Source organism: Leguminivora glycinivorella, chromosome 1 (assembly GCF_023078275.1).
Source record: "Leguminivora glycinivorella isolate SPB_JAAS2020 chromosome 1, LegGlyc_1.1, whole genome shotgun sequence".
NCBI classification, from domain to species: Eukaryota; Metazoa; Arthropoda; class Insecta; order Lepidoptera; family Tortricidae; genus Leguminivora; species Leguminivora glycinivorella.
This window is the reverse complement of record NC_062971.1, coordinates 16,910,286-16,934,484: the sequence shown is the minus strand read 5'-3', so window position 1 is coordinate 16,934,484 and position 24,199 is coordinate 16,910,286. Positions and strand designations below refer to the sequence as shown.

General features: G+C 38.0%; 1 protein-coding gene across 1 annotated transcript; it reads left to right on the top strand.

Annotated features, from left to right (window-relative positions):
- Positions 1-4,364: 4,364 nt before the first annotated feature.
- On the top strand, positions 4,365-5,284 carry LOC125229753 (fork head domain transcription factor slp2). Its single transcript, XM_048134687.1, has one exon. It carries the CDS (start codon positions 4,390-4,392, stop codon positions 5,083-5,085), a length of 696 nt encoding a protein of 231 aa, XP_047990644.1. The 5' UTR covers positions 4,365-4,389; the 3' UTR covers positions 5,086-5,284.
- The last annotated feature ends 18,915 nt before the right edge of the window (positions 5,285-24,199 follow it).

Here is a 24,199-nt window from a genome sequence, read left to right as displayed (position 1 = left end):
CGGTGCCCGAACCCGACCTGGCACCGGAGGCGCCGCGGGTTGATTCCGGTAACGACGGCGGGGACTTCGCGAGTCAGAGCGAGAGTGAGCCTACCAATGAGCAACTGAGGAGGTCTTTGGAAGAGGCGATTACGCAGTATCGCTCCACAAGCAATCCTAGGCCACGATTACCACGTCTGCCCATGAATAGACGCAATCTAGCGCTAATAGGAGCCTTAAATGCTTTACTAGATCCATATATGCGGACTAGTAAAGATCTAGATGATACACACTCGATCATGTACTGCGGGGCCATCGCGGCGTGCCGTGTTGCTCGAGTCAAGTTTCCGGACGCTGACCGTGCAACTAGGACCGCCGAAGGTGTCCCTGCATGGCAAGTACGGATCGAACGTCGTATCAACTCGTTTAGGACTCTCATTGCAAAGCTGATCTGCTTCAGAGGGGGTAATAATCGCCCCCGAGTAATGCGCTTTGTGAACCAGGCGTTCGCGGGGACGGACATCAGGCCCCGCGACTATTTGGCCAATGTCACAGAGCGCATCGACTTCCTGAAGCAGAAAGTCTATGCATGGGCAAGCCGTATTCGCCGCTACAGAAAGCGTGTGGACCGATTCCAGCAGAATCGTCTTTTTCAAAGCGACCAAAGGAAAGTATACCGAAGGTGGGAGGAAACCGACCCTCGTGTGTCTGACGTGCGGCTGCCGGATGCTACTGCCATGTCTGATTTCTGGCGTAGCATCTGGTCGGTGCCCGTCGAACACACGGAGGGTGAGTGGATGACCGTTGTCGAACGCGAGTGCGAGAGCATCGAGCCTATGGGGGCTATCACCATCAGCCCCGACGACGTAAGTTGTGCTACCCGTACGGCCCAGAACTGGAAAAGTCCTGGACCGGACGGATTGCACAACTTCTGGCTAAAATGGTTTCGATGCTCGCACTCGCGTTTGGCAACGCAATTTCAACAAGCCCTCGATCTTGGTTCTCTCCCACCTTCCCTAACAACTGGTGTTACTTTCCTGCTCTATAAGTCCGGTAGTACCACGGAAGCAAAAAACTACAGACCCATCACGTGCTTGCCTACACTCTACAAGCTCCTTACATCCATTTTGAGAGCAAAAATTAACGCGCATATTGTCGCTAACAACATTCTGGCTCCCGCTCAAAATGGATGTAGGGTTGGGACCCGTGGTACTAAAGAGCTCCTCCTCATTGACATGACCATCTGCCAACAAGTTCGGCGGAACAAGGGGGCCATTTCGGCCGCTTGGATTGACTATAAGAAGGCCTATGATTCGGTGCCTCATTCATGGCTGAGAAGGGTATTGGAGCTGTATAAACTTGATGCAGCTTTAATATCCTTCCTGGCTGCATGTATGAGGCAGTGGACCACAGTCCTTCGTCAACCAGGAGGCAGGGATGGCCCCCCTGGCACGCAGGACTTCATAAGGATTGAGCGAGGAATATTCCAGGGTGACAGTTTGAGTCCATTATGGTTCTGCCTAGCTCTGAATCCCCTCAGCACGCTGCTGAAGGATTCTGGGCTAGGTTGCCGGCTTCGGAGAGAGGGTGAAGTCATCTCTCACCTTCTGTACATGGACGATCTCAAACTATTTGCACCGAACACCCAAGACCTGATGGTGCTATTGAAAACCACAGAAGTTTTCAGTACCGCCATCAGAATGGAGTTTGGTGTCGATAAGTGTGCGGTCATGCATGTACAGCGGGGGAGGTTGTAAATTCAGAAAATTTACAACTTTCTGAGACGATGTCGTTCAGATCTATCTCTGAATCAGAAACCTATAAGTACCTTGGTATGTCACAGTCGTTGGGTATTGAGGATGTTGGCATTAGACGGTCGGTGAAGGAGCGCTTTCTCAGTCGGCTGACAAAAGTCCTTAACAGTCTTTTGTCAGGAGGCAACAAAGTGCGCGCCTTTAACGCCTGGGTAATGCCTCTACTCACATACTCCTTTGGCATACTACGGTGGACCCAGACTGAGCTGGACGCCCTGGATCGGAGGGTCCGCTCACTGCTTACCACACACCGTATGTTACACCCGCGCTCGTCTGTTATGAGATTGTACATCCCACGGAAGTGCGGAGGTCGAGGCTTCCTAAACGCCAAAGATCTCCACAACCGTGAGGTGTACAATCTCAGGAATTACTTCCTTAACAACGAGTGCGGGATGCATCGTGATGTGGTGGCAGTGGACGGAAACCTCACGCCGCTCTCCTTGGCGAAAGAGAACTGGCGCAAACCTGTGGTACTAAATACTGCGGACCGCAAGGCGGTATGGGAGAGCAAGCAGCTACACGGGCGGTTCTACAAGGCCCTCACGGGACCCGATGTAGATCTGCTCGCATCGGTGAACTGGTTACGATTCGGGGACCTCTTGGGAGAAACCGAGGGTTTTGCCTGTGCAATTGCGGACGAAGTTATGATGACGAACAACTACCGGAAATATATCCTGAAGGACGGTACGGTCGACATTTGTCGGGCATGCCGCCGTCCCGGAGAGTCACTCAGGCATATTATTTCCGGTTGTTCTCATCTTGCTAACGGCGAGTACTTGCACAGACATAATCTCGTAGCCAGGATTATTCACCAGCAACTTGCTCTTCAATACGGCCTTGTGGACCGCGAAGTACCGTACTACAAGTACTTACCTGCGCCAGTTCTCGAAAATGGTCGTGCCACGCTCTATTGGGATCGATCTATTATCACTGACAGGACTATTGTAGCCAATAAGCCTGACATTGTGATAATAGATCGACTGCAACGCCGGGCAGTGCTCGTTGACATCACCATCCCCCATGATGAGAATCTCGTGAAAGCCGAGAAGGACAAGTCCAGTAAGTACCTAGACTTGGCTCACGAGATAACCGCCATGTGGGATGTTGAATCAACGATCATTGTTCCGATAGTCGTTTCAGCGAACGGTCTCATAGCGAAGAGTCTCGACCAACATCTTAAGAGACTCTCGCTAGGTGGCTGGATCAAGGGCCAGATGCAGAAGGCGGTGATCTTGGACACAGCGCGGATAGTTCGACGGTTCCTCTCTCTGCAGCCCTAACCACCGGCAGCTTGGGCCCTGCCCCGCTGCTGGCGGCACCCTAGGTTAGGTTTTTTATAATGTGTTTATATGTGTTTTATATTGTTTTGTAAGTGGTTTTGTATTTTACTTTTATATTCATATTATAAACAGCCTAGCCTAAGATTTGAAAGAAATAAAGAGAAATAATATTAATATAGTATGGATTCGACTGTACAAAATCACGCATTTTACAAATTCATCTCAATTTCGATAAGTTTTTTGTTTTGGGTGATATTTTGTCACGTTGCTGACTGTACAGTCGAGTTCATAAATATGTGTACATTTTTTCACCTTATTGCATAGAGTTAAGGTGAAGAAATGTACATATATTTATGAACTCGACTGTACCATATCTTTAGTCCCGCAGGTGTGCAATGAAAACACCTGTCAACACCTACAATTTACACAAAATGAAAAAATAAAACATAATAAGTGTATCTAAAACGAGTAAATTGTAATTTTATGTCCACAAATGTTTTTTTCCTAAAAACTTCTGGTATTTGGAACCTAACGTATGCTCTTCATAGAAAGCATTGGTTGGTAACGCAGTGGAGTATCTAAAAGTAAAAAACACAGTTATTTGACATGTAGTTTAATTTAGATTAATCAATTAATTACCAATGACTTTCTTTATAACCTGAATTTGTATATTAACAGTAGTTAGTAGAAAAATATAAGCAAGTACCTAAACTGACAATACCTATAGGTAGGTAGGTATAAAAGGTAACGGTAAAGGTAAGGTCGATTAACGTATTTCAAAATAACTAAGAGTATCATAAAACGTATTGTCATTTAAAGGTGTATTTTTGGTAGATATAAATTAACACAATTAGTCGACATAAGTAATTTGTCAATTTTCACAAAGCGTGCGAGTATAACACATTGTCCATGAACAGATGCTCCAACATTAATAATACAATTAATAATTACATTAACGACCCAAACATTCATTAAACCAAACCAGTCTTAAATAAACCCACAAACTATGCGTGAAAAATTACTAAAATTGTTTACACACCGTGGCAGATAGTGTTAACTTTAACCCTGCACCCTCGTTCTTAGGCCCCATTAAAAAGAATAAAACCAACATCAACTCTTCTCCGTCAAACCTGAATGATCTGTATTATTATGGCAGTAAAGTTGAACTCGGTCGCACGTATAAGTTAGTAATTTATGAAGCATTGATGGGTTACGTAAAGGAGGGGTTTTGGCTGGGCGTAGTTGGAAGGCGGGGCTTCTCAGACCAGTCGCGCTCCGTTCCTTAGTCGGGAGCGAGCGGCCCGCGATGCCGCACCATGACACCTCCGCACAGCTTCGCGATCCGGGACCTGCTGCCCGAGGCCTCGTCCCGGTCCCCGTCGCCCTCCGACACGGAGCTCGACGTCACCGGCACCGAGACGCCGCCGCCTAGCTCTTCAACGAACGAGAAGAAAAACGAAAAGCCGGCCTACAGTTATAATGCACTCATAATGATGGCGATACGAAGCAGCCCAGAAAAAAGGCTCACCCTAAACGGAATCTACGAGTACATAATGAAGAACTTTCCTTATTATAAAGAAAACAAACAAGGTTGGCAAAATTCCATAAGACATAATTTAAGTTTGAATAAATGTTTTGTCAAAGTGCCGCGGCACTACGACGATCCCGGTAAAGGGAATTATTGGATGTTGGACCCGTCTTCGGATGATGTCTTCATCGGAGGAACCACTGGAAAACTAAGAAGGCGGTCTACGGCCGCGTCTAGATCGAGACTGGCTGCATTTAAACGAGGAGCAATGTTGCATCCCATGTTCGGGAATCCTTATGCGTCGCTGGTGGGGTTGTACCCCCCTCTGCTGTCGGTATACGGCCGCTACGCTTTACCGAGCCCTTTATTGAGGCTTCCGCCACCTCCGCCTAGTCCATATCACCAACTGTACAGGCGAATCCAAGGATTGGCTTCAGGTAGTCCTCCCGATGACCCAGACCCTCAACTAGTGAAGCACAGCTGATAGAGCCTTGGAGAGATACCCTCATGCTATCTCTAGCAACGGCACAGGACTGATGTGGTGGATTCAAACTGTGATAGGTGTACAGTAAAGGCAGTGTCGCTATTTATTATTAACGTAAGATTATATTTAACGAATTTAAATTAATGTTAAGAGGCTTGATTAAGTTATCGGCGCAATAAATGTTTGAGCAAAAGGCTTATGTGTGTGTTTAATTAGATTATTCCTATTGGTTTTATAATAATCACGTGTTTTGAATGATTTATGTTCCTTTTGGACACTTCTCAATAGAACCCTTTTTCAAAGCATGCATCTTTGCACAGCAATGTTTCAAACTGGGAATGGATTATATTTAGTACTTACCTAGCTAGGTATAAGTACATATTTACTAAACACTTGTACTCGTACAATTGTTTCTACAGTATTATTTGTTTAGTCCTAAGCGAATTGTAAACACGGTTGCAGTACTTGCAGTATTTTTGTGTTTCGTTAATACCTTTTAGGTTGCACTCAGGTATATTAGAGTTTCCTCGGATGTAGGTCTAGGTGTACTTTAAGGTGGTTATGTACGTATCTGTGCATTTATTTTTATAATTATATTAGGCAAACCTAACAGTCAACATAATTCGTATATTATATTAGGTATATGCTACAACCTGGAAATCAAGAAACGGAAATGTAAAAGTTAATTACCAACTTCATTTATTCAGTATTTATTAAAATTTGGTTTGGACAAAATTGATCGGCAGGTCATCTAATGTAAAGTTGACTACCTAGTAGTAAACGCAAAAATTAGTAGTAGAAACATGTATCATATCCTGTAAGTATCTTAAACGCATTGAAAACATATAGATACATAATTATTTGTTAGATTTAAAACGGTTTCGCTGGACTCTCCATGACAAAAATGGTTATTATTGTCTTCTAAACTTAACTTTTTTTATGAGGCAAATAATCACTCATAAGAGATCGATAATATCAGTCAGCAGCATTTATTCTATAAGTACATACCGACATTACGTCTGTCATACATGAATACATATTCGTAATCCTATGGGTATGTCAAACTAATGGTACAGTCAGCCAAGAAAGTGGTTTACCACTTTTCGACCTTAATATGTGTTTAAAATAGAATCTAAAAGTGGTAAACCACTTTCTTGGCTGACCGTACTAGCGGCGGCCGTTGGAACTAATTTGACAAAATAAGATTTAATATAAAAAAAGTCTACTAATTTACTTAGGGCAGCACCTAGCGAATAAAACTTGTTAACCTCTCATACCTAGATGTGTGGTGGTCTGGTGGTCCAAAATGGCGGGTTCATATCGCGGATACAAATATAAAATGCTGTCATAAAAAAAAAAAGCTCCAATGTAAAACTAAGCAGATGCCAACGTCTGCAAGTTAACACCATTTATATATTTAAAATGATGGCAGCAAATGCACTGTGACTACAAATTTTCCTTTGACAACAATCCTCTATCCATTCTCCTTGCCGTTACTAAAACTAAAAATGATCGAGTTTCCGATATTCCATCGAGCTATTATGACATGGTCCTGATCTGATGATGGAGACAAGAGGTGACCAGTGGAACCTCGTGATACAAAAAGTTTGTTAAAAATCTCGCGATTAGTAATAATTGCATGTACCGTCACAATTGCATACATCAAAGCGAGCAAGGTGTTCACAAACACGCCTCTATTACTAAAGCATTAAAGTGCGTGTCCCTTTATTTGTGAGCATAAAAGCGATAGTTAAGTAGTGCGTTAAAAGCTCGCATGAAGAATGTTTTTTTGCCTAACACTTATTTTACTTGTGCGTATTTTAGTGGACACTAGAGGTCTATCTATTGTATACGTTTTCTAGGTAAGTTATATTTTTTCTGCTGTGCCTGATGATGTGTCACAGATGATATATTGTTTTACTCATGTGCTGAATAACGCATTTGCACATACCTCCATATCCTTCCCAGAAGAAGCAAGCGTAGCCTACCTATATTATTAATAGCTTGCTTTTATTTCAGTTCGTACTTACTTTAATATGATTCGGTCAAACTGTGTTTTTTGAAAAAAAAAAAATTAAATCCAATTAAAAAGAAATGGGGTTTGACAACTAAGGGTAAGGTGCTTTCCGCACAATAGCGTTCCATCCCCCCCCCCCCACCTGACGCAACCCCCCCTTTTGCCATAATGCTCATGAAATTCCCAATAAAAAGGTCATTTAATATTTTTTGATATAATGCACTATTTTCATGTTATCTATATATATAAACGGCAAAGTCCTGAGTGACTGACTGACATAAATCAAGGCACAGCCCAAACCGCTGGTGCTAAAAAATCCAAATTTGGCACGTAGGTTACTTATAAGGTCTACGGGCGCAGTGAGGAAGGATTTTTTAATATTCATCCCCTAAGGGGGTGAAATGGGTGTCCGAAGTTTGTATGAGGATCTATATATCTTTATTTTGAGAATGTGAGCTTGAAACTTCGTATAAAGACTATAAATGTAACATTAAAAACCGGCCAAGAGCGTATGTCAGTGAGTAGATCAAAAACTACTGAACCTATCAAGTTCAAAACAATTTTTAGAAAGTCTTTTAAAGTTCTACTTTTGTGATTTTTTTCATATTTTTTAAACATATGGTTCAAAAGTTGAGGGGGGGGGGAGCACTTTTTTTTTCCTTTAGGAGCGATTATTTCCGAAAATATTAATATTATATCATTTTTAAATAATCCAACAATATATCACACGTTGGGGTTGGAATGAAAAAAAATATCAGCCCCCACTTTACATGTAGGGGGGTACCCTAATAAAACATTTTTTTCCATTTTTTTAACTTTGTTGGCGTGATTGATATACATATTGGTACCAAATTTCAGCTTTCTAGTGCTGACGGTTACTGAGATTATTAAAAATGGAACCCTAAAAATGAAAAAGAAACTAATTTCAGCGTTTTTGGATTTGTATCCTTTACTTAAGAGGGTTTAAATGAAGCTGGCTGAAGTTTGTATGGGGAATAAGTTTTATTTCAAGCTACAGGCTTGAAACTTGTTAAAAAGGTACTTCAGAGGGGCAAAAACTAGTACGAGTAGCTTGATAAACTTTGATCAAATTCAGAAATTAACCCACTGATAAACATAATTATTACTATTTCATTAAGTACCGAGTTGTATCGAACTTCAACAAGCTAATGCACGAATATGGTAAGTGCTACAAAAAAAATGCATAATTATGACCTTTTTTGTTTAAAATTTAATAAGAATTAATTCTTTTATAAACACTTATTTCCTTACTCTTATACTTTTCTCAAAAATGAAGAAAAATCGTAAACCGGGACCTATTTCGTGCTGAAAGGGGGTGTTGCGGCAGGGGGATGGTACGCTAGTGTGCGCAAATCACCATACCTTTAAGGTACAATACTACATCAAAGTTTAGCTGGTTTTTTTTTAATTTCTCATACATTCGAACACAACTTGACCGAATCAAATAGGGATGACGACTACATAAAAAATATGGCATTCTGTTTAGTCCGTTAGATAGATCGTCCAAAAATACTGAACACATATTTTTCGCTTTTTCTAATTAGTGATAAAATACTAAGATACAGAACACTAAAGTTCCGGAGTGGGGGCTTGTAACGTCACTTTTAACTGAAATTTTACCTAGGCGTGACGTCACGCGAAACTTCAACGCACTGTACGGTCGTCATATATAATATGTGTCCAAAATTTTTTGATAATCTAACTGACGGACTAAATGGGTTTTTTTACTCGCCTATTGCCAGAAAAAAAGTTCGGATGGTATTCCGTCTATCTATAAACATTTGTTTCGATACCATTCGTATTGTAAATAGTTTGGCAAAACCGTTTTAATTAATAAAATTTGGTATTTCTAGTTAAGCGGGTCGTAAAAAATGTAACACGTAAAACACGTTGTAAATATTGAATCATTAGCGCTTGTTATAACTGCGAGGGCGTCCAAACATTTATTGTATTTACGGACCGGAGCGCGCATAAAGAGATCGTTTTAGCGCTGCCATGTGTGAGACGAGACTGTCCCTACGACAGCATGTTAAAAAGAGTACACCACTCTTACTAAAAATATTGCTTTTGCATGATTATTTAATACCTAACAATCGTACATAGGTACATATAATAAAGAAATAGCAAGGATAATTTATATAAGATTTACAATCTTCATACTAAGAATCCTACCTCGATTTTTTAGCGCCACCTATTAAATACTATCATAACTACACTGATGATGCCTACAAATTTATTTATATTCAAAATGTGTATTGACGTGTATATCAGGTTATTAAAATAAAGAAGCATGTCATTTGTTCTTATAAAGAATAAAAACACGCAAAAATATTTGGGGAAAATATAATTTTTGCCACTTCCAGGCTGCGATACAGCGCAATCTAGTTTTAAGCCTAAAATGCCCATTCATTTCAGTACGCTTTTTTGTATGGGCTTTGTCTGTCCAGTATTATATCGTCTTTGGAAATAGTCATTATTTTGACAAATAAGAGTGCGTTAGGGATGCCTACGCAAGTTTTAAGGAAAAGCTCTCTCTATGCGAAATAAATATTTATTCTATAAAAGCTCAAGTTCTATTTTTGGCATAAACTCTGATTTAAGACCGAGTTATCAACCCCAGATGCTATGCACGAATTGACTGACTTTTAATATTTCAAGAACTAGACGTATAATTTGAATCTTCCTGGACCTCACAAAAAGGTTAATACCCTTTCTACTTGCATTTTACTGCACAAGCTTGAACATTGTGCATGTGCAAAATGAAACTTAAGAGGGCTTTCGTGTGAAAAACATTGAAATCGCAACGGAGCGCTTGATCATACCGTGTGTGGTATCAAATTAAAGGGCTTTGCGAGTAGTTTACAAATATATATCACATTATACGACTTTTTCTACTTGGTCAAACAAAATATAAGAAAATGTCCAAAAGTGGTAATAATTGTACCGGTGAAGGCTCGTTTTCAAAAAATTGCCAAAAATAAATAATAGCAATTTATAATCACTAAGGCATATCAGCAATTTAAGTAAACGTTGAAGATTCATTAAATACAAACATTATTTCGATGTGATCTAGATTTTCAAAGAAATTGTCACTTAATTTTAGGTAATTTCTGAAAAAAATTGATTTCGACTAAGCCTCGTTTACTCTTTTTTAAAACCTTATAATAAAAATGTAGTCTGAGAAGATTGTAGTACAGGGTATACGAATTATAAATTTACCAGTTTTAGTTATCAAAATTGTCCAAATTTTACAAATAAGATCGACTAATTCAGCTCTATGCGTGAATTTTTCTAAACGTGCTTTAGAGAAAAAATCATAATTAATTTAGTGACTTGGTTTTCAAAAATCCAGTCTTATAAAAATCAAGATAATAAGATGCTCTAACTGAAATTTGAATTAAATAAATCTATTGGATAACGGAAAGTGTAGTATTTCACCGACTAAAACTACCAATTTTACATTATTTTGACGTTTTTTTTGAAAGCAGCCTTAAGGGACTCACTGAAATTCATACTTTCATACTAATATTATAAATGGGAAAGTGTGTGTGTCTGTTTGTTTGTCCGTCTTTCACGGCAAAACGGAGCGACGAATTGACGTGTTTTTTTAAGTGGAGATAGTTGAAGGGATGGAGAGTGACATATAGGCTACTTTTTGTCTCTTTCTAACGCTAGCGAAGCCGCGGGCAAAAGCTAGTATTCATATAAAGTAAAAACACCTATATTGCATATATGTCTATTATTGTGTACAGATATTTGTATAGATTAATAGGACTAAACTACTGGGATTAGGTACCCTTATTTTGATTATTCTCGTCACCGCTATATAACCAGTCGGTCTACTTTTATTTTCACTTTGCTTCTGATAAAATTGAATCCAAGCAAAACGCTGCCAACAAAAATACGTCGCACGTAACATGACACCGAAATAATCTCTGTAAACCCACCCATCTCTCATCCGACACAAAACATCTTGCTCAAGAAATATTGTGAAAACCTGCGCCGATCGCAACCCCGAATAAATCAATCAGCCATTTTGTTTTTACATTCTCGCGCTTTTTCCCGACCACAGACAATTAGGCGGGAGACAGTGTACCATAAACATGGGCTACGCTAATCCGCGGCTTACGAAGAGGAGACACAAGCGGTGTGCCAGAGTGTTTCTTGTAAATAATTGTAAATCTATGTCAAAACGCAACGACAGATACATATGTCGGGATTAACAGCGGATTAACCCGTTGCGCTTTACGACACGCATTTGGTTTCCGAACGCGTTTCCCGCCAAAACGATCTGTTAATCTCTCTTTAAATATGGTGGCGTGAAATTGGATTTCAGGAAATAGCCCTAAATATGGCTTTACTAGTTTGTTTTTATACGATACTGGTGTGAGTTTTTGTGAGCGCAAAATTACAGGGCTCTCCGATTTTGGGACGATACGAAAATACACGACATTTTGGAATTTAAACTTTCAATCCTTTCATCACGTTGTGTGGGATAATCTGAAAAAAAAAATAAAGGATTCGGACAGACGGATTGGGGACAATTGTGTATATTTATAGGGCCCTATTTTCGATCTTTTGTGAATTGTTTGTACACATTTAGTTTATTCAATGAATATGTTTATTTGCTCACATTTAGCAAGCGGATGTTTTTCTTCAACACAACGAAACCAATAGGATTTACGTATGATTATGAATTTTGCTACTTTTGTTGCAAAATATAATACGGTTTTGGTCATTCCATTCATAGCATTGTGACAATCATGAATGGATTATTGTGATGAAATATTACTTTAGATATTATAATATTCTTACGTTTGATTTGCACACAAAAATGTTTGATGAGTCCATATCATAAATAACGATTACGGAAAAATCTTCATTGTTGACAAAAAATATTTTAGTAAGTAGGTACCTACAAGAAAGTTACCCACTAATAGAATTTTAAGAGTAGGTAACCGTGGTTTTAGTTGAAGACATGTTACTTTTAACGTCAACGGAATCAATCTGTGGCTAATCCAGATCTAATTTATAACCTAGAATTAAAAATCGAATACGCCTGAGACATTGTTTGCTTCTCCACAAGTCTCACATTCTTATAAAGTGTTTTCTAAACAAAAGCCCCCTTGCCAGTGCCTCGCTACATATTAATGTGGGGGTTTTGTATTCCTGTCCAAAATAGACCGGATTACCATGAGTTCTGGAATTTGTAGGAGTAATAAAACGAACAATTATTAGTTGATGTGGTTGTAGATTTGTACTTAAATAAAGTCCTACGTTGGTTTTAAGTTTTAAGGAGTTAGTTATTAAAAACAAAAACGTAACTTACTCACTTTTAAATTCTTACAAATATGTATTAGGTACATGGTTTTTACTAGGAGATTGTGTAGGCAGTAGGCACTAGTTTTTTCAAAAGCTTTGTAAAAACTAGTACTTCGTTCCATCCTCTAAACTAGACTTGAGATAGAAAAGACTGTTTTCCAAATATAAAATGATATTTTGTGTTCCTAATAACTTATACTGTTACTGTAAGGACAGTCAGCGTCAATAGTAGCAGATTAAACAACGCACTTAAAGTCTGACATCATGAATAACTTTTTAAATAAAGCTAAATCTGTCAAAGCTCAATTGGGTAACCCCCATTGGGCCCGTGTGGTGACGGGTTAAGAATTTCACCACCCCCTTTCTTCCCGTGGGTGTAGTAGAAGGCGACTGTGGGATATGGGTTAAATTGTGGCGTAGGCGAGAGGCTGGCAACCTGTCACTGCAATGTCACAGTTTCGTTTTCTTTCAACCCCTTATTTGCCAAGAGTGGCACTGAAACCTGAGTAGGTACATGTGCTCTGCCTACCCCTTCATGGGACACAGGCGTGATTGTATGTATGTGTATGTATGTCAATTGGGTAAATCCATTCTGCTATAAGGTTGATTATCTTTCAGATCATTTTTTTTTATATAAGCAACCTTAAAGCAGAATGTATTTACCCAAGTTTGAAGTAAAGCGACACGCGACAAGCGTTTTGCGGACAAACTTGGTTTAGCGGACAAAATGGTTAGACATTTCTGAAGAGTTGCCTGATCCGCTAGTTTTGATGCTGACTGTACCAGATTTTTTACGGAAGAACTAGCAAACCACTGTTTCTGATTCAGTGCTGTCACATGTACATAAATAATATAATTTATTTTTTAGGGCTCCGTACCTCAGAAAGGAAAAACGGAACGAATTCTTATAAGATTACTCGGACAGACGTCTCTCCGTCTGTCACAGCCAAGTTCCACTGCACCAAATGTCACTATTCTGGACGTAAGTGCATGTTGTTCTTATAAAAATACCAAAGTCACTATAAACGTGCCGTTCAGATTTGAGGAGTTCGGTTCTGACCATCATCAGCACTTCCACTGCACCAAATGTCGCTGTTCTGGACGTAAGTGCATGCTGTTCTTATAAACATACCAAAGTCAATATAAGCGTGCCGTTCAGATTTGATGAGTTCCGTTCTGACCATCATCAGGAGTTCCACTGCACCAAATGTCACTGTTCTGGACGTAAGGGCATGCTGTTCTTATAAAAATACCAAAGTCACTATAAGCGTGCCGTTCAGATTTGAGGAGTTCCGTTCTGACCATCATCAGCACTTCCACTGCACCAAATGTCACTGTTCCGTACGTAAATTCATGCTGTTCCTTTAAAAATACAAAAATCACCATATATATGCCTTTCAGATTTGAGGAGTTCCCTCGATTTCTCCAGGATCCCATCATCAGAAGTGGGTTCTGAGAAAAATGGGACCAATCTGTATGCATATACATTCAATAAAAAAAAAAATTTCAAAATCGGTCCAGTAACGACGGAGATATCGAGGAACAAACATTAAAAATAATTTTTAAGAAAAAAAAACCGTCGCCTTTCGGGTTCTGGTGAAAGTTACTTGCGAATGTTGGATTATGTAGAAATGTGTAGGTATTTTTTAAAACTGCTTTTAATGCTTTAATTATTAGATGGCAACATAAATGAATATACGTATAACGTTAAGGTTTGAGGAGTTTCCTCAATTCCTCATGAATCCGATATTATATTATAAGAAATCGAAGCTTGACAAACTTTGACTTGAAAACTCAATATGCTTAACAAACATAACTAAATAAATAAATGTCACTGTTCTGAACTTAAATGCATGCTTTTCTTGCAAAAATACCAAAGTCACTTATGAGTGTGCCGTTCAGATTTGAAGAGTACGGTTCTGACTATCATCAGCAGTTCCACTGCACCAAATGTCACTGTTCTGGACGCAAGTGCATGCTGTTCTTATAAAAATACCAAAGTCACTATAAGCGTGCCGTTCAGATTTGAGGAGTTCGGTTCTGACCATCAGCAGTTCCACTGTACCAAATGTCACTGTTCTAGACGTAAGCGCATGCTGTTCTTATAAAAATGGCAAAGTCACTATAAGCGTGCCGTTCAGATTTGAGGAGTTCGGTTCTGACCATCATCAGCAATTCCGCTGCACCAAATGTCACTGTTCTGGATGAAAGTGCATGCTGTTCTTATAAAAATACCAAAGTCACTATAAGCGTGCCGTTCAGATTTGAAGAGTTCTATTCTGGCCATCATCAGCAGTTCCACTGCACCAAATGTCACTGTTCCGTACCTAAATGCATGCTGTTCCTTTAAAAACACAAAAATCACTATATGTATGCCTTTCAGATTCGAGGAGTTCCCTCGATTTCTCCAGGATCCCATCATCAGAACTGGGTTCTGAGAAAAATGGGACCAATCTGTATGCATATACATTCAATTAAAAAAAAAATTTCAAAATCGGTCCAGTAACGACGGAGATATCGAGGAACAAACATTAAAAAAAAAAAAAAAAAAACATACAGACGACTTGATAACCGTCCTTCTTGAGATATGAGGCGACGGTTAAAAAAATAAAAAAAAACATACAGACGACTTGATAACCGTCCTTCTTGAGAGATATGAGGCGACGGTTAAAAAACCAAATTACGAATTTCACTCACTGCCGCTGCAAGGAGTTACCAAATCTCTTGAAATTATGTGAGCGCGTTTGAATATTTCATATAAATTCGTTTCTGTTTCGTTTTTTTTAGAAATTGTTCAAAATATCGATTATTCGCAAAAATGACTTAAGTGCCAAAAAAAAGAGGCGTTAAGCCCTTCTTGTGATGTACGGAACCCTTGCAACGCGAGTACAACTAGCACTTGGCCGGTTTTTTAGGGTTCCGTAGTCAACTAGGAACCCTTATAGTTTCGCCATGTCTGTCTGTCCGTCCGTCCGTCCGTCCGTCCGTCCGTCCGTCCGTCCGTCCGTCCGTCCGTCCGTCCGCGGATAATCTCAGTAACCGTTAGCACTAGAAAGCTGAAATTTGGTATCAACATGTATATCAATCACGCCGACAAAGTGCAAAAATAAGAAATGGAAAAAAATGTTTTATTAGGGTACCCCCCCTACATGTAAAGTGAGGGCTGATATTTTTTTTCATTCCAATCCCAACGTCTGATATATTGTTGGATAGGTATTTAAAAATGAATAGGGGTTTACTAAGATCGTTTTTTGATAATATTAATATTTTCGGAAATAATCGCTCCTAAAGGAAAAAAAAGTGCGTCCCCCCCCCTCTAACTTTTGAACCATATGTTTAAAAAATATGAAAAAAATCACAAAACTAGAACTTTATAAAAACTTTCTAGGAAAATTATTTTGAACTTGATAGGTTCAGTAGTTTTTGAGAAAAATACTGAAAACTACGGAACCCTACACTGAGCGTGACCCGACACGCTCTTGGCCGGTTTTTTACTTTGAATTCACTGGTAAAACACTGACGAGTTGCGCCGCGACGGTACGGTACATTATGGAGATGTAAATAAAATTTTCCCGATACAATTAATAGGTTTTAGAGGTGTAAAGCTTCTCCGAGTCGCGGTCTAACTCAAGGTTTACATTTATGCTAGAGTTGCTGAGGGGGTTTTGAATTTTGAAGCTGCGACCTCCGAATTCAAGTCGCACGCTCTTGCCACTATGCTAGGTCATCAGCGCTTATCGTAGCAGGTACAAAATTTGACAATGATTGGAAGTAAGAAAATGTATACACACATACATAATTCGCTCTCAATGCTAAGGAAAGTGATCAGCAGCTTCGTCGAATTTCAAGTATATTGTTATTTCAGAGCAAGTTTTCCCGAACTCTTTCAGCGGCGGTGTTTAGCGGTGTGTTGTATTGTTAGCGGGCGGCGCAGATCACTCGGATCAAAGAGCGGGAAGCGCGCTTAAGGTGCGTGTCCATGTTCGCTTATCTACACTAGATCAAGTAGAAAAAGTTGTTGCTAGTTGATATCCTTTGATGGTTGACTTAGTTTGATATACAACTTTAGATTAACTACCACATTATTTTACTGCAGGGTATAGTGAGTGATATCCCTTAAGCATATTTGGTGATTATACTTACCATGGAAAAATTAAATGCCGCTGTAAGCGGGTATTTTTCCCGGATACCTAATAATTATAAATGTAGCATAATTTGAATATGTATTTGAATTGGTTTTATAATTGGTAATTAGTCATGTAAAGAATCATCTATTTCTTTTTGTTTTATGAAGCAACAATTGAATCCTTGTATGAGCACTGCCTTAGGCCGCGGCACCTGCGCAAGAGATTGAGTCGTCATAAACAACTCTCGGCTTCGGGGAAGCGCCTGAAACGAGCTTTATGCTGCACGGTGTTTGGAGTTGCCAGCGCTCGATACAGCCGATCTTTTGAATTATGGGGATTCACTGGTAGGTATCTACAGTGGGCAGTTGGTGCTGAAAACAATGATCGTTTGATAAGATAAACGATATCGCTTGATTTAGTTAATTTGCTAATTCAAACACTAGTAGCATGCATTTTATTTTCAAAAGATGTTAATCGGCTCCAATTCTAAAAGTCAAATTAAACTTCTATTCTATTCAAATAAATCTGGCTTGTGCAATTTTTTTTCTCGTAATAAGTTTTTTTAAATATTAATTAATGTTTTGTAATCCCATGTATGTACCTACAGGGGAATGGTTTTAAAGAAGGTTGAATTGTTATCGTCTCAAACTGGGATTTACCGTCTCAAGTCAAATGCCTTATAATGCTTCGCTTAAACACAAAAAGACGCAAAAAATCCAAAATACTTCTCCTTTCCGAGGCGCCTGCACGCACCAACAAACGCATCTAAATGTCATTGTTTAGTGCAATTACGTCGCTTGCGCATATCACGTTACGTTAAGACGCTACGATACCCCTCATTTCTCCATACAAACGCTCTCGCCTGTTTCCTCTCTGGTTTTTGAAGCTAGATCAATGGTTTTTTCAACACAGACTTTTATTATCAATATCTGTGTCGGACCGTTTTGCTTTTTTTGATATTTTTGTTTTAAAAGGAATTAGAGCCTCTCAAAGTTGGCAAAAACGGCTTAATTGAATTTGCCAGAAAGAAAGGCGTGGTATTCAAAACTGAGATCAATTATCCAAAAAAACGAAACGGTCCGACACAGATAATTTCCTTGTCATTCTGATTTCCAAATTTCGTAACGATTGGTTAAGTTTTGGGGGAGGAAACAGTCGAGAGCGGAACCTCGATTTTTGCAGTTTTTACGCGGGATTTCGCGCCTGAGCTGCAGTTGTCCCTATCGCACCAAATTTAGGGGCGGGGCTAAGTTTTTATATACGTACACTGAAATAAAGTGATGGGAAATACTCGACATCTAATGTCGATAATATAGTGGTGTGAAAAGTTATCGATATACTACGTCGAAATATCGACATACCATGTTTGACGAACTTTTTAGTTAGAAATACGTACTATTATATGTTCATATTTAAAATTGGTGGTCCAAAAAAGACCAGTCTGCTCCGAGACCACGGGGACAATGCCGTCCTTGAAACGTCGGAGGTTAGTGTTTAAAACATAGTAAATACGCGATTAAGTCCCGTTTGCAATTTTAAATAATCAATGTAAAAATCGTGAAAGTTTGAATCTGTATTATATATTCTGTGGAAATACTAAGTCCATATTTTATAAGTATAGGTACGTAACAATTGCATACAGGTATATTATACATGCATTTTTATTTTATACATAGTTTATTTTATACATGCATAACTTTTCTCGTCATTGGTTTACTAGTAACAATTATAAAGTTATGCTGTATTTTACGATAGATTCCACGAATATTAGGCAACTATTTGGTATTCGGTCTTTTCAGCCATTTTGCCGAAAATTTGGTATTCGGTCATCATTGTTTATTTATTACTATTCTGCCGAACACCAATTAGGTAAGTAGTTATATTAGTCATATTATATGTACTTATTTACACACAATAAAAACAGACATAATATTAATAATTTAAGTCATGTTTTAAAATATTTAAAAAAACGATGGGCCTTATTTAGTTATACATAGTTTGTTCAGGTTGGTACCAGTACCTGCCCTTAATAAGGCCCAGTGCTTATATTTCTTCTAAGTTTTATCAATCATGCCGTTTTGTATATTTTCTTCGCAGACATAGAATCAAAAAATGCCCTAAATAGTTACTTCTCTAAATAAGGCCCATCGCTCGCTTCTTAAGTTTTATAACTTTGTGTAAACACTGTGTTCATGAATTCAATCATCAATTTTTGTGATAAGTATTTATACTACGGTCTGTCGTCTAAAACACATTTATTCAGGACTATGCATTTAGGATATGGTACTCTAAATTAGAGGGGTTCAAGTCTTAACAAGCAGTGCGTCAAGGTCAATGTGGTCAAGATAGGCAGACTCTATTTCATATTAAGTTTAAAGGGACAAAATTAGGTACTTAATTAAAGTAGTGTGCGGTAGCCTGCTGTCCTACGGGGCAATAAATTGTGTGTCGGGTGTCCATGGGTGGCGGTGATCGCTTACCATCAGGCGACCTGTCTGCTCGTTTGCCTCCTATCCCATAAAAAAAAATGTATTGTGTTTATGTGTATTGTGTATCATAAGTACTGGGCGTTTGCGGGGTCGCCTTCCACACTGAGGCCACCACTCAAATACTGGCGCTGTTGATAGCTCATCTTTGAAGATTATATCCGATCCATCTCTATTTCCGCAGCGCTACTTCTTGGGTATCGAAGGTTGTGAACATGTGGACACATGGGCGGCATGGGCCTTATTTCATACCTGCATCAAATAAGACCCATAGTTTTTCTGTTTAATAATACTTATTTTTTACTTTTTTACTTACTGCACGAAATTTTTGAACCATTTACACTTATCAAGTTATAAAATGTAAATAACATTTCGAAACTTAATAGCCGGGCCTTGTTTGCATTGACATTACATATGCCCTTAGTAGGTAGATAAAATGAGTATTACCAACGTTTTAATTCTGCGGTAACAAAAATGCTTTGCCGAAAAGTATAAATAAGATCTAAATAATAAAAGTATATAAAGTATCTATACGTTTAAATAGCCTAGGTTTAAATTTAGCTGGCAAATTAGTTAAGCATTTTTATGGTTGGTATGCATGTTGGTAACCACGAAAAAATGCACATTTTATTACATTATGATTATGGTAAGTAATTAAATAATTAAATAAATATTGGGAACACCTTACACAGATCAACTTAGCCCCAAACTAAGCAAAGCTTGTACTATGGGTGCTAGGCGACGCTATAGCGCAGGACACCATCGCGAGCGCAGACTTCTGGCCGAAAGGTGTGGTTTTTTCGGCGATTCCGGGGCAACTTGCCGAATCCTACACCGGGGCAAACGACGCAACGGAGCCACGCTGTTACGTCATTGCCCAAATAAATTGTTTAGTTTTAAACTTTATTGTTTGTTTTTTTTTTTTCATGTTCTTATTGTTTTTTTTTTTCTTTTTTGTTATCTAAGTTTCGTGACGCATTGGTTTTACTGTAATGTCATGTAAACATGTTTTTACTAATAAATAAATAAATAATACATACTTAAATAGATAACATACATACATACAATCATGCCTGTATCCCATAAAGGGGTAGGCAGAACACATGAAACTACTAAAGCTTCAGTGCCACTCTTGGCAAATAAGGGGTTGAAAGAAAACGAAACTGTGACATTGCAGTGACAGGTTGCCAGCCTCTCGCCTACGCCACAATTTAACCCATATCCCATAGATAAATACAAAACCATACTTAAATAGATAAATACATACTTATATACATAGAAAACATCCATGACTCAGGAACAAATATCTGTGCTTATCACACAAATAAATACCCTTACTGGGATTCGACGAACACGAACGACGACGGGAACCGAAGACAACATTAAAATTAGGTAGTAAATTAAAGTACTTTGAAGTAACCTGCTGTCCTACGGGATAAATATTATAATATATATAGGTAGGTATCCATATATTTTTATTCTTTTCCTTCCGGCGACCGTCCTTTGTCACCCATGTTTCACAACTAAAGAGTAAGACGAAATTGACGAGTGAAGATGATCTGACTAAAACAATTACTTTTCATATTATTAATGTTTACCATTACACACAGAGCACAATCTCATCGGTAAATATTATCAATTTTACTTTATTTCGACGTGCGTTTATCATAGCGCTCTTGAATAATACGATTTTGTAAATAAATTATCTCCTAGATACATACTATCAATTGTGTCGCTTAGTTTCAAACTTGGGTACTTAAATCCATTCTGCTTTAAGATTGAATATATAAAAAATATATATTAACCTTGTAGCAGAATGGATTTATCCAGGTTTGAAGTTAAGCGACACAATTACGCTTAATTCGGTATGTAAGAAATAACTTATTTTTTGTTAAGTTACTGATGGGCCTTATTTCATACATGCAGCAATTTGGGAAAAGTGCACGTAGTTAATGCACAATTGCACATGGACCCAATTTTTTGACCCATTTACACTTATCTAATTATAAAATGTACATAACATTTCGAGACTTTTAACCGGGCCTTATTTGTATGTAGATTACAGATGCCCTTAGTTGGTAGATGAAGTGAGTGTTATATACGTTTTAATTCTATGGTAACAGAAATGCTGATATGTAAGTATAAATAAGTTTTAAATAATAAAAATATCAAAAGTATCTATACGTTTAGGTACCGATACCTAGGTTTAAATTTAGCTGGCAAATTAGTTAAGCATTTTTATGGTTGGTCTTGTTCTGTGCTAATGCTAAGCCTTGTATTTCTAATGCTAGGTAGGTAATATGTATACACAACCCTAAAAAATTAGAAATATTTAAAATATTTTGGGTGCAACAATCGGTAATCGGATATTTTGCAGCGATTTGGTGCAATTAGGACTTTAACGTACTGGCCAGAAAGAAATGGACCGTTAAATGTTTTTTTTATTGTGCGTTTTTGGGGGTTCTGTAGACATCTAAAATAATGAAAAGGGAACAGAATGTAGTTTCGTCATGTACGTCTGTCCGTCCGTTCGTAAAACATTAATGAAATTTTAAAAACGTTTATCTAAGTAGGTGTGTATTATGTCTATTGTGATCAATAAAGCAATTGCTAGGTGTCGTAGATGAACTGAGGTAGCTACAGTAGTAATACTATAGACCGTCAACCAAATCTTGTCACTAGAAAAAGGCGGCAAATTTGAAAAATCGCGGGCTAGCAACACTAGTTTTGAAAATCGGTGGAAATTCGCGTGTCATTTGTATCTTATCTGTGGAAACCTCCACCCTACCAAAAAGAGAAATAACTAGCACATATCCATCCCTTTTTAATACATTATCTAATTCGTAAGGAAGTAAAGGATGACTATACGCGTTTCATACGCTTTTTTTATTAGGGAGGCTTGGTGGAAACCGCCATTGTTTACATTTATATTTTGATTGAGTTTGTAATTATGGTTTTTATAGAAAACTGTATAAAATCTTAATGTGGCTATCGAAAAATTTACTAATACTTTTGTGCGTCTTGTTTTTGGCAAAGTTTAGCTAAAAACTGATGCCGTGGCAGACATAATAATGTTTCAGTGATGTGAAGAGGTTATCATTTTATTGTTGTATGCAAAGTGAGGCGAATTATTCCTCTGTGTTAAACGTATAAGAGAGAAATGAATGTCAAGAAATCTATTTATAAACAATATACATCAATGTTTTACATAGCTGGACCCTAATAATACGTTTATTCAGGAACATGATATTGATGCGTATAACATTTTCCCGCCAAAGGATCTTGGAATATTTTAAAGGTAAACATCTAGCAACTATATTAAACATGATCATTGTAACTTACTGTATATTTAGACAGAATATTCGCTAAGTTCTTACGTACCTAACCTTATTGTTACAGGTTTACAAGAACCTCGTCCAAGAAGAAGCAAAAAGCAAAGAATGAAGAGAACCTAGCCTCTGATATTAATCTGCAAATTTGTACAGTTACCTATTCTTACAACATCAACAGCGTGTAAAAAATAAATAAACACCAAATTAAAATATGTCATTTGTTTAATTTATTAAGAATTGTACAAGTCACATAATGTATAGTCATAGTCACAGTCAAAGAGCATTGAATCACTTAGTCACAGTATTTTATTCAATAACAATATACATCCTGGTTACCTTACATAAAATTAAAATAAGAAAATTATATCTTGTTTTCATCCTTAAAGTACGTACGCACAAAATTATTGGATATAAAGTAAATTAAACTAAATTAACACACAGTAGATAGTGTAATGTATCACAATTCTCTCGACAAAAATATAACTCCTACAAGATGTGTAGGATTTTTCACGTTTTTATTTGTACACTTTTCCACTAGAATCCAATATTTATTGGCCGCATAATTGTAATAATTTAATTTTGATTCGACTTCTATTTCAATTTTAATACTGCATGCGCTCGGCCTTCGGGTCCCTTGAAAAAAAAAATATCTGTGGCTGTTCGACGTACATTGCTGGTTTTTCTTGGTTTCATAGGGATACCATACTTTAGTTTGATGTACATTGCTACTGCCAAAATTTGGTTGACAGGCTTTATTTTTCAAGCAAAAATAGGCAAAATGATTGTCGACTAGCGAAAAGTGATCAGCATAAGTCTTGTAAGTAACTAAAGTGTCTGTGGGCCCCTAACGTGACATATTTACGTGTAAGTGGGCGAGTGGGCGAGTCGCTCACAGTCTCGTCGTTATTAGATTAGATTGTGACCCCACCACGAGGTTAACTCAAGTAATTGCTCCTTTGTGTCGTGGCCTATGAAAGGATGATAATACTTCAATAACCGTATATTGGATGAATTGAGGGTAAATGTTCTCACATTACTAAATAGTGGTGATGTCTAGAGTACCTATATGTAATATTAAATGTTTCTGTACATGTAAAATCTATATATTAGAGGAAAATGCAAACATAAAAAGGAATAAATTTATTTACAGAAAATACTGCGACCACATTGGTGTAGTTCAGTTAGAGAAGTGAAGGAAGATAATATGACAGCTATAAAAAAACATGTTAGAGTGTTCGAAATACAAATAGACCAAATAGTAAAAAGGTTTAACATAAAAGCCAAAGTTTTCCGTTGTATCGTCACTACTTTTTAAAAAACTTGTATCTTCGTCTGTCAATGAAAAATAACAAAATGTAGTCGTCGTGTGCACTCGTTACGGTAACAAAATGTGTACGAATTTGTGGCTGTCAATGTCACTGTCAGAATGACTTTTAACGACACTTTATTAGTCGACGTTTGCACACATAACGGTAACAACATGTGGACGAATTTGTGGCTGTCATTGTCACTGTCAGAACGGTTTCTGACAGTGACATTGACAGAATTTGTACACACATGTGTAGGTCTGATTACCGAACTGCTCCTAAACCACTGTATCCGCAAATGACAATCTGAAATACGAAGGTTTCTCAAACTGTCTTGTGAAGTTGTGGACTGGTTGCTTTGAATCATTTAAATATGAGCGAATTAAATAATAATAATCGACGACGACCATTTAAGCACTCTTCGACATTTTATAGAAATGTGGGAAAGTTAAGAAAAGTGCAGAAAGATAATACAAATAGATAAGCACTTTATAGTTACTTA

Excerpts from the sequence above, each read along its gene's own strand:
- LOC125229753 (XM_048134687.1), top strand. The coding sequence starts at position 4,390 with ATGACACCTCCGCACAGCTTCGCGATCCGGGACCTGCTGCCCGAGGCC.